General features: G+C 41.3%; 1 protein-coding gene across 1 annotated transcript in view; it reads left to right on the top strand.

The window, feature by feature from the left end:
• The window catches only part of LOC146452399 (uncharacterized), an 81,766-nt gene that overhangs the window by 69,166 nt on the left and 1,399 nt on the right, over positions 1 to 11,201 (top strand). The window contains exons 38-47 of the mRNA XM_085097915.1: positions 117 to 288; positions 528 to 814; positions 1,780 to 1,938; positions 2,865 to 3,052; positions 3,699 to 3,989; positions 4,970 to 5,094; positions 5,686 to 5,779; positions 6,913 to 7,098; positions 8,421 to 8,633; positions 9,704 to 10,715. Coding sequence (XP_084954041.1) covers positions 117 to 288; positions 528 to 814; positions 1,780 to 1,938; positions 2,865 to 3,052; positions 3,699 to 3,989; positions 4,970 to 5,094; positions 5,686 to 5,779; positions 6,913 to 7,098; positions 8,421 to 8,633; positions 9,704 to 10,715 — 2,727 coding nt within the window. The remainder of the gene's footprint in view (positions 1 to 116; positions 289 to 527; positions 815 to 1,779; positions 1,939 to 2,864; positions 3,053 to 3,698; positions 3,990 to 4,969; positions 5,095 to 5,685; positions 5,780 to 6,912; positions 7,099 to 8,420; positions 8,634 to 9,703; positions 10,716 to 11,201) is intronic.

Below are 11,201 nucleotides of genomic sequence, written 5' to 3'. Positions count from 1 at the left end.
GAAATTTTCAGACTTCAGCTCTCCATTAACTTGACAAGTTTATGAATTCTTGTAGATCACCTGTTGGTAATTCATCTTCTTAATTTTTGATTCCCTCTCTCCTCTTTCCATTTCAGTGCTTGTGAAAGGCCAGCATGCCGAGCATGTGAAGAACGATCTGACGAACTCCTTGAAAAGGGAGAGAAGCCTGGTAACTGATTTAAAGGAGGCTTTGGCAAAAGAGAAGGGTCGGCTTACAGACCTCAGTGCCGCACTGGAAAAGGAACGGGTCCAAGCCATGTCACTCAAGTAAGTGGTGTAAGTGTAGGTACAAGGAAAATTAAAACTAAAAAAAATAACTCCTCCGCGAAAAATATATTTGAACGAATACGAGCCATGGAATTTTTAAGGTCTCGTGACACTCACCGCAGTCGTTGCTGTTCACAGTTCACTGACAATTCGCCTGAAGAGAATTTTGTGCTATTGATGAAGTTCACTGCTGTTCATAACTTTGAGAGCCTCTTCCCTGTGTGCATTTGCCGTTTCAGGACAAGTCTTGAAGCCGAAAAAGTGCGCCTCTCAAACCAAACACAAACCTTAGAGCTGGAACGAGCAAATACCAAGAAATACCAAGACGCTGTTGAAACTGAGCGACAGCGCGGCAAACAAGAGAACAATCGCCTTCTGGAGAATATTGAAGCCCTCCGCCGGCAGGTTGCGGCTACTAAACAAGAAAAGGCTGATTTGGAGGTGCAACTAGAGAGAGAGAGAATCTCACGGTCCAATATAGAGTCTGAATTGGAAGCGGAGAAAGCCTTACAGGGAGAGGCTTTTGGTGAGTATTGTGCGGGAGGTTTCAGGTTCTTGTGGTACATTCCGTGAACGATTCTGTGGATGAGTTGCTTGAGTCTTACTATAGAGCCCTAAAGTGACGACTTCGCAAAAACTAAATTTCCGAATGAATATGATTTACTGAGTGAGATATTTTGAAAGAGCATGATGAAAAATTCCTACTTGCCAAAAATCAGCATCTTGATCAACATCAATTTGGGGGTGAGATATTAGTACTGTTATGCTCTGACAACGCCATACGAATCCTTATTATTTCGTCTCAGTTCTAAATGTTTAGAACTGAGACAAATTAAGAAGAATTTGTATGGTTTCATTGGCGCATAAACGTCCCAACATCTCACTCCCAAATTGCAATAAGATGCTGATTTTTGGTAAGTAAGCATTTTTCATCACTCTCTTTCCGAACATCTCAAAAAATATATTTGTGACGTCACTTTAGCACTCTATTATTAAAGCTAGTAAGCAATACTTCCCTGTGGTTTTGTTGACTATACGGTACAAGATGATTCCAGCTAACGTTTTAAGTTATTGATAAATTCCGTAAGTTTCATCATTCAAGTAGAAACTGATGATCAATACTTTGTTATCATGCTCTGTGTTTATTTTGTTGTCTTGGGTTTTTTCTTCCCTTGCTTACAAGAAATATTTGTTGGAGGTTATGTTTGATTCTTCGCAGAAAAAAAAATGATTTCGTGTTCGGAAAGTAGGGCGTCAGCATCCTTACTCTCAAAGGAAACAAGAAAAGGCTATTTCCGAGTTGCTTTGAACCTCATTATGAAAGCGAGGCTTCGTGCATAGCTTTTATTATGAAAATTAGTTTCCATTCATATGCAAACAAAACTAATTTTCACATGAAAAGCTTTAAACTTGGCCTCGCTTTCGTAACTGAAGTTCAAAGCAACTCGGAAATGGACGATTTAACTTTTCTTTTTGTTTCATTTTTAACAGAAAGAGACCGTGAAACAATCGAAGAACTTTCCGCAGCTTTAAGAGACGAGAAAGCCCGAGCAGAACAGATTCAACTGGCGCTAACGAACGAAAGGAGGCAGACGGAAGCTCTGAAACACGTGAAAGACCGAGCGGACCAACTCAGAAACGTCAATAAAGGTAATTTGGTCAAGCAAACCTCGTTAGTTCTGTATCGTTTTAGTCTTGGAAAAAATGTGATGGTACATGTTTTTTCCTGGTAAAGTAGGAGCACCGACTCGTATTTCCTTTTTCCGAGTATGCCCGTGTCACTCGCTAAAAATACATCATTCTCATTGACTTACCAGGCTTAAAATAGACCATCACATTTATTTCATTGCTCATGTGCCACACATTGACATTCAAATCCTTGCAGTATGCAAGACGTTGGTCCCATGAACCTAGTTTAATGGCCTTAGCCCTCACGAGTCTCCTGTATCTCAGTAGTAGAGCATCCGAACTAGCAATCGGAAGGTCTTAGGTTCGACTCCTGATAGAAGCATTCCGATATCCTTTTTCGGAGTCTGCCTGTTTCACTCGCCGAAAAAAAAACATAATTCTCAATTTGTAGCCTTGTGTTTCCTTTTGGGCCTCGTTCTCTTTCTCGAGGTCTCCGTTTTCAGTGAAATTAATCAGTAAAAAGAGTGGCTCAACAAAAAAAAAGTGATTTGTGTGTTGTACGGTTTATTGCCTTGAATTTCAGCGGGTTAATGCGTCTCTTCGTAAATGCTCGTTTACTATGTACTATCTTTTCAATATGTGGATAAAATCATGAAGTCATGTAGTCATCGTGAAATCATGAAGTGTCGCCATAATCGCTCTTATGGGGCGTACGGAAATACTTAATGTTTGTGATGTTTTGGTCTTTGAACATGAGGCCGCTCTTGGGGACGAAAGAACTATCTCTTCAAGCTTGTGTGTAACTGGGAGGTTACAACCAGCGGCCATCAACAAGTAGTTTCGGTTGTTTGCACGCCCCCCCCCCCCCCCCCAAAAAAAAAAAAAAGGTAAGAAAAAGGAAAAAATACTTGGGCGTTCATGATTGCGTTTTCTGCTTCACTTTTCAGAACTACAAGCAGCGTTGAATGCTGCAAGAGATCGCTCCGTGGATCTCAGCACATCGCTGGAGGATGAAAAGAACCGCAGTGCGTTCCTTGAAGTGTCGCTTGAAACTGAAAAGGAAAAGAATGACGAGTCAGCAAAGACGGAAAAGCTGGTAGCACAGCAGCTGAAGGGAGCGCTGGATGTTGTTCAGGTACCGACAGATTTTTGCCTTATTTGGGAGAGTTTTGATGTGATTTATTGCCCATAGGAGAGCTCTGTAAGTTTTCATTCAAGTCCTACTCAAGTGTTATGTGGGCGCTGTAAAATTTTCTCCATCCAAATTCCCAATGGTCGGAAAATGGTGTTGGTAAATCGATGGGAGTTTTGCAACAACGGAGATGAAACACGTCATTAAAGTGTTCAATTCAATTCAGTTATATTCACTCTTATTCGAAATACAATATATTGTTAAAGTAAGAAAATAAATAGGCAGAGCATTATATTTAAGTGGATTTACCTTCTAGGGAAGAAGTGCGTAGTGGCCAAAGGAGCAAGGCTTTCGTGTTGGCCACTACCTCTGTGCAGTTACAAAAATGGGGGGAAGTAGAATTTATAAAACTGATTGTGGAGCTCTGCTAATTAAATTAGGCTTGGGAGAGGAAAATACATCAGTGAGGGTAAAAAGTGTTGTAAATGAGTAAGGCGAGCCAAAATTAAGCACTTTCCCTGGAATTGAATGATGATACTTTTTAAAGAAAGAAACGTTACCGTGAAATTTGAAAGTATTTATCCCTCTCGTCGTTCAACGGTAGCGAAAGGGAAGTTTACTGTTGACTTGATTTAAATATGCCTTGCAGAAACAACTTGTTGAACTTACGGGCACGTTAGAGGAAGAAAGAGTTCGCGCGAGAAGACTACAGAACGAGCGAGACGTACAACAAGCAACGGCCATGAGCCACAAGGAGAGAGAACGACATCTTCAGAGCGAACTGGAGAACGAGAAGAAAAGGCGAGCTCAGGTTGAACAGAAGCTAGAAAACGAGAGAGAAAAGAACGCCTCTCTTAACAGAGATTTGACAGAACAGGAAGAAAAGAATGGTGAGCTAAGACGAGATTTGGAGACTCAAGCATTACAACAGTCTCAGAAGGTAAATGGCGTTTTAATTTTGACGGAGTTTTATTGATAGTAGAGATTCCTAATTTTATCTTTGCTGGAAATTTCTACTGTTTGTTTTCTTTTATATGCTTTGCCTCATCAAGCGGCAATCATTACAGTCAACTCCCTTTATTGCGGACACCCTCGGGACCACGATTTAGTATCCTTAATAGCGAAAGTCCGTAATACAGCCAACTCTCGCCTTACGGACTCTCGCTATTAACGACACTCAGTCGCGGTTTCTGCGGAGGGTGTCGGCAGTAAAGGGAGTTGACTGTAGAGGGAATTTATTTCAGTCAAATTTCTGCAATTCCTTTATGCCGGGGATTACGTTGCTCTCCGTAGTTTTGGGGTGTCCGTAATAGCGAGCTGTCCGCAAGGCGAGAGTTGACTGTAGTTAATTTAGTGGAATAACTTTTTTAGTTACGCTTACCAGGAAGCATCTGTGTACTGTCTCGGTCTCTGCAGCTCTATCATTTGCAAAGATTCCTACTTTAACTTCCTGAAACTTTTACTGTTTGGTTCCTTCAAGCAAATCCCCCTATTTAAATCTAGATCTGGACAAAGGACATCCTATTACCGTATAGTAAGTCTGTGGAACAATTTGGACAATTCCTAACTCTGTAACTCTGTGATTATTTTTAAGCGTAAACTTCGAGCCAACTTATTCGCCGCTTTCCTTTCTAGTCTGTCTTAGCTTTTACCTAAAGATTTTATCTTGTTATTTTTAGCGACCATTCTTTAACTTAATTTTTTACTTTTCTCATATAAATCATTGCATCATTGTAACTTTTAGATTTACTATCGTTTTGACGTATAATGTTGTAAATTAATTATTGTTGTCACTGAAAAGCCCTTTTCAGGGAGTGTCATTTAAGTTTGTATTCTATTGTATTGTATTGTTCTTTGTGTCTTCAAAATTGCCATTTTTACTAACTCTCCCCTTCTCTCCCCCCCCCCCCCCTCCCTCAGGAGGCATCCATGTACCCGCAACGCATGAGGTTGCTGCTTCATCAGCAACAACTGGAGTCCATGAGACAGCAACACCAGGTGCTCATCAACAAACATCAAAACTCCATCGACTCTCCTAAAGCCAGGTACGAAGAAACTTTAGATGTGATAAAAGTAAAATAGAGCAATTTACTCGGGTAGCGCTTACACAATCACCCGAGCCAGAGGCTCATGATTAAGTGCTTGACAATAATCCAGATCGAATTGGAATTTGAAAGTGTTGGGGAAGAAAACTGGAGTACCCGGAGAAAAACCTCTTGGAGCAAGGAAGAGAACCGACAACAAACTCAACCCACATATGACGCCAAGACCCGGAATCAAACCCGGGCCACATTTGTGGAAGGCGAGTGCTCTCACCACTGCGCCATCCCTACTCCCCGAACAAGGAGAATTTTCCGTGAATGGAACCACCTGCCTGCCGAGGTTGTCGAAGTCTGTAACCACAGACGTTTTAAAATCGCCTTAAAAATCGTTTCTCTGCATTTCGTAATTTCAATATTTCGCTCAACTGGCTCTGAATATTGTTTTACCTTAAATAAACGTTATGTATATTTGTGTCCATAATGCCTAAATAATGGTTAAAGGATTTTGTAAGTCTAGTACAATATTCAGCAGAGATAGAGGTTATTTCTTGAGCATTCAGTTCATAGCTAAGGAGCAACTTGTTGTTTTTGCAGGGATAACAAGGAACTGGAAGAAGTGAAACAGTCACTTGGAAATCTTCTGAAAGAATTGGAGCAAATCAGAGCTACGCTTACTGTGCACATAGATGTATGCTATGGATCTTATTTATATATCTCAAGGCTGTTACCAATTCCCCCCTCCTTCCCCTCCCCTCCGTTAGAAGGCTAATTATCTCGTGTGGAAACCCGGGATACATTGCAAACTTTTTGTTGTTGTTTTGTTTTGTTTGTTTGTTTGTTTGTTTGTTTGTTTTTTGTTGTTTTGTTTTTTCACTTAGTGTGTGTTCGATTTACCCGGAATAAGAGTACATACAATGAATATGATGACAAGAAATCCCTCACAAGAGGTTTTCGGAGTTAGTCGAATACAAAATCGTTCTCAAATTTTTTGTCACCAAACGTTTGCAGACATGTCTTCCCTAATTTACTTAAAAAGAGAAATCAGCATCTATTCCGCTTATTCTTACTCCGGAGTAAGGTCAATTGAACACAACTTTAGTCTTACTATGACTCTTAGCAAACCACGACTACTCAGTGCACGAAAGTATCGCCTTAACAGTGAATTCGCTTTCATTTTCTTTTAAAACTACATAGCGATTATACCTAATACTTCTATAATGTGGCCAAACTATCCAAAACTTCAATTAGTGGGGAAGAGTTTCAAGGTCAGCTAAAAATAAACCTTCGAATTCCACGACAAATTTTCAATTTAAGGGCGTAGTCTTGCAGAGTGCGGCAAAGAAACTTGCCAGCATGTATCGCGGGCATGCCTAGCAATTGTTTGTCCAATAGGCCTTGAAATTGAGGAAGGAATTCGTAATTAACAAACGCTGATGTTTATGTAATGAACTGATCTATCCTGAGGGGAGGGACTCCCATGTAAAAGTTAAGGTGGGGTGATCGTCGGAAATTTAAAAAGAACCCCTAAAAGGTACCAGAATTCTGTTTTGTGGGCGTGGTCCGAACAATTTCTTACCGCTAAGAGGTACCAAATCAGTTGACTGACATTTACTTCCTCTCATATTTGTCGGCCCAATACACTAAAAAGTACCACCATTACCATACCTCTTACGGAAGTCATTTTAGATTTGAGCACCCCTAGGGGTACCAAACCACGAATTTCAACCTATTAAAAGATCAACCCCTTTCCCCACCCACCCACCCCTCCCCGGTGATCTATATGTCTTCCTTTTGCTTCATATATTGCTTTCATGTCATTAGGATGGTCAGAGTGTGCCGCTGTCACCGATTAAGGCTGCCGCCCAGGAGAGGATCGTTCGCCAGAACACAGAACTGGCGGAATTCGTTTCCAAGTTGAATGAAGAGAAAAAGGAACTGAGGAATGCCTTGGGAAACCTAGAGGAACAGATCGCTCAGTACAGACAACGAGAGCGAGCAAATGAACAGGTAAAATGTTCAGTCTATATATTTTTATCCCATGCCATAAAGAATACAGCCAATCAGAAAGCTAGTAACCCGTTGCATTTTCTGCGGTATGCAGCGGGTGGTATTCCACGGAAAAATCCCGGCATTCCTCGCGGCCTACAATTAACAAATTTTTCCCGGCGAAAGATCGTGTAGAGCCTGCGACAGGTCAAAATTTTCATTCAGAAAAAATTACTGTCAACAACTAAAACATGGAAGAATACCCCAGTTTTGACCTTAATTTTGAATTCCTGGAACCAGACGGCGAAATGGAAAGTTAATTCAATGAGTGGCATGGGACAAATTAGTTATGCAGTGCTTTCTCGTGGTATATACACACTCGCCTAAGGGCTCGTGTGTATACAAAGAAACATCAAGTCACGAGTGGGATATTCACGGTATACCACTCGAAAGCATTGCATAACTAGTATGTATACACACCGACGATAAGTTCTTATTGTAACAGACACTTTTCCATCGGATGTAATTGTAGTAGTCTGATTACACCCCTTAATGTCCCATGCATACCGTTGTAAGGGAACGCTTACGAGCTGATTCTGGTAAGAAGTGGCTCAAAAGAAAATCGTTTTGCTTAAAGTGAGAAAATTTCCATGGAAAATTTGTGTTTGTAACTCATCTTTGTCCCCCGCGTGTTTTTGCAGGCTTACTCTGAGCTGTACTGCTATCGAAAAATTGAAAATAGAGTCTTAAGGGAAAAAACGTTTCTGAATTACAGTCAACTCCCTTGAAGACGTTCTGTTCCATCTGTCAGCCTTGAAGGCGTTTACTCACAGAAAAACAAGTGAAATTTAGGCGGGATTATACTCGCGCTTTGATTGGTCTAAAGAAAGTTTGCGACTAAGTTATAGACGCACAAATGACGTCATGATCTGGAGAATGTTCCTGTAGTCCTCTCTTGCATAAATTAGGATGACAGATTCTTAGCCAATCACAAGCCTTGACAGCATAACCCAATAAGCGTGCTCTCTTGCTATAGTTCTTGTGCTTAAAACCAAACTTGCCCACGCGAATCATCACTTTGATGATTGTCATGAAAACACGATAAAATTTGCGACATGTTTTTCAATACGTACTTCTCCGACGCACTGGTGAAGAATCTAATCTATATACGGTAATTCATGCCGGGGAACTTTCACGTAGACCCGCTCAATGCCTTCCCCAAAAACTTACTCCGCTACAGAAATCACCAAATCAATTTAGTCTTTAGCGGTAAGTAAAGTGTGAGGCTCTTATTCCGTTACACGTGAAAGCGACCAATATTCTTCCTTTCATTTCACATCCAGAACTCACGGCTTACAAAGGAGCATGCGCAGTCTGTGCTCAACACTGAACGCGAAATGTGGGCTCAGGAAAAAGCAGAATCCCAGCAGGCCTTGAGAGCAGCGCAAGCGGAGCTGGCTCGTCTCAGAGAAGAAGTAAGCAAGGAAACTGCAGCACGCATACCGGTCAGCGGCCATGAATCAGACGCAGACGAAGCCACATGGCCGCGTGCAAAGGTAGGTGTCCTGTTCGATAAATGGGCACCCTGTACCTAAACAAGTACCGTTTGGACGAGGGCTCAAATAAAATCATCATACATAGACCGACCTTATTCCAAAATGGATACCATTTTAATATTCTTTTGTTCGTCTTCATATTAGCTCAAGTCTAAAGTCAAAAGTCTAAAGAATATTTTACCTTGAACGAGGCAAGAAGGGCTAATTGGAATGCAAACAAAAGAATATTAAAATTTAAGCCATTTTGGAATAGGGCTTATATCTTTTTTTTCTGTTGCCTTTAAAAGCCATGTTTATTAAATTAAATTGTACTTTAAACAAAATTGTAAATTAAATTGTATTACTAGTATTACTAAGGCTATCATTATTATTAGTTATTTTTAAGTTGTGTCCCCTGATCAGTATGGTGTTGTCCCAGGCTACAAGGTTTGACACTTTAATAAAGTTTTCATCTTCATCATTGTACTTTGATCTTTTCGACAATTTCAAATACTTTTCCGGTCATCCTTTTAGCCTGTCCTCAGGTTTTCCAAACTTAATTCGCTGCCACTGTTTAACCGAGTGGTCACCAAGCACAGCATTGAAATTCTAAAAAAGTGTTTTATTATCAAAAGAATATTAAAACGTTTTGTTGTAGAAAAGCACTGAATTTAACGTAATCAAGAGTCATGACCGCGAATCATGTTTGAATTATTCCGGTCAGTGAATGAAATCAGTTGTAAGTCCTGGTTCACACTTCTGATATGAGCAGTGCAAACGTAAAAAAAAAATTGTGAACCAGTGTGAGAGGAGCATTGCCTTTGATTTTCTTGCGTTTGTGCTTATCTCGCACCGTTTCACACTTGTGGCATAAGCACATGCACCTCAGAAATAAACCAACCACAAACGTACGAATACCTTCTTGTGTTCGTCCTTGTTCTCATCTCACACCTGTTCACACACGATTTTTCTTGTGTTTGCTCTTACGCTGATGGCACAAGTGTGAACCATGCTTAAAAGTGGAACTAAAATTTCTCGTCTCTTTGAACAATTCTTGTTAATATACTTTTTTTCTTATTACCTTGATTCAGATCCTAAAGCTCTACAAGCGCTTCATTAAAGCGGAGAGTTTCAGGAAAGCTCTCGTCTATCAAAAGAAGTACCTTCTACTGTTACTGGGCGGTTTCCAAGACTGCGAGTCCACCACTCTTGCTATGATCTCTCAGATGGGAGTTTATCCCACGAACTCAGGCCGTTCATATAGGCGAACTGGTATCAGCAGATTCCGCACTGCCGCGCGCGCCGTCCTCGCGATCCAGCGTATGAACTTTCTGGTAAACAAATCGAAGCGTGTCTCCATCGCGGGATCACGTGAGAGTACGAGTAGATCACGCGTAGTCAATGGCGACGTTAGCAATCACACGGTTTACCAGGCTCCGGCTACTGCTTATGCTCCACGGTCCACCAGCGATGTTGCCCATGATGCGCCAACATTGAATTTATATCAAAACGGTGGTGTTCCAAAGTACACCGAAAGGTACTCACCGAGAAGTGATCGCCGAACATACGAGGTACATCGTACTAGTATGAATGGAGATATGGACTCCAGAAACCGTTCTGTGAAGCCACCGACTTCTGCGTCGAGTGATAGGTTCAGTAGTCGAGGAAACGCGCCCGCCACTGACGGCGCATTGTCTCCCCGAAGTTATCCTACAACCTCAAGCAGATCACCACGAACTTATTCCCCGACATCCTGGTCGGATTCTCGGACAAAGTCGCCTCCAAGAGACCGAGAACCGACGACTTCCGATTACACCCGAGTCTTGAAATCGCCACCAGTTCGGGACACTGTAAGCACACGCCGCGACTATGGCGATCGTGATCATTTCGATTCGACTCCTCGGCATTCTTCGCCGTATCGTCGGGAACGTTCGGGTTCACCCACTCGTGGATACGATGATGGAATCGACCGTCCGTTATCACCGTCAGGTGCTTCGTCTGTTGGATCAGTTCATAATGCAAGTGACAGTGCTGATCACTCGCTTAATTTATACATTCACAGACTGGAGTCTTTACAGAACAGGCTGGGAGCCATCAACAGAGGTAAGACATACCTTTTTAAACGGGCACTGTCACTGAGATTTTGCTGTATTTTGGTCAAAGCTGTTAAATATTTAACAAAGAACCTTTCTTCTAACACGAAATTGCTCTTAGAGCACGGGGGGTGGGGGGGCTGGGGGGAATATTAAGCAATTTCTCGGAGGAAGAACAAACTGTAAGAGCTATTTAGTGCTTTCTCTAAGATACACAGGAAGAACTTGATAAAATTGGGCAATCTTTTCAAGTTGCAATCCATTTTCATCCAAGCCATCCACAGCCAAAGATAATTAATAATAGTTTCTGTGCACTGGTAGTGTTGTTGTTAACAAAACCGAACCATTATTTTAACGTGTTTACTGATAGAAATATATCTTTTGGCTTTTCAAAGTGACACTAAAAATAGACTAGAAACCTGTTTAGATTTTACACCGACTCAAGAAATTCTCCACTTGTTGAGCACAAGTAACTTTTGTGGGACCAATAACGAAC

Source organism: Pavona decussata, unplaced genomic scaffold (assembly GCF_977016875.1).
Source record: "Pavona decussata unplaced genomic scaffold, jaPavDecu1.1 SCAFFOLD_371, whole genome shotgun sequence".
In the NCBI taxonomy this organism is placed as follows: domain Eukaryota; kingdom Metazoa; phylum Cnidaria; class Anthozoa; order Scleractinia; family Agariciidae; genus Pavona; species Pavona decussata.
This window is presented reverse-complemented; position numbering and strand designations above follow the sequence as displayed.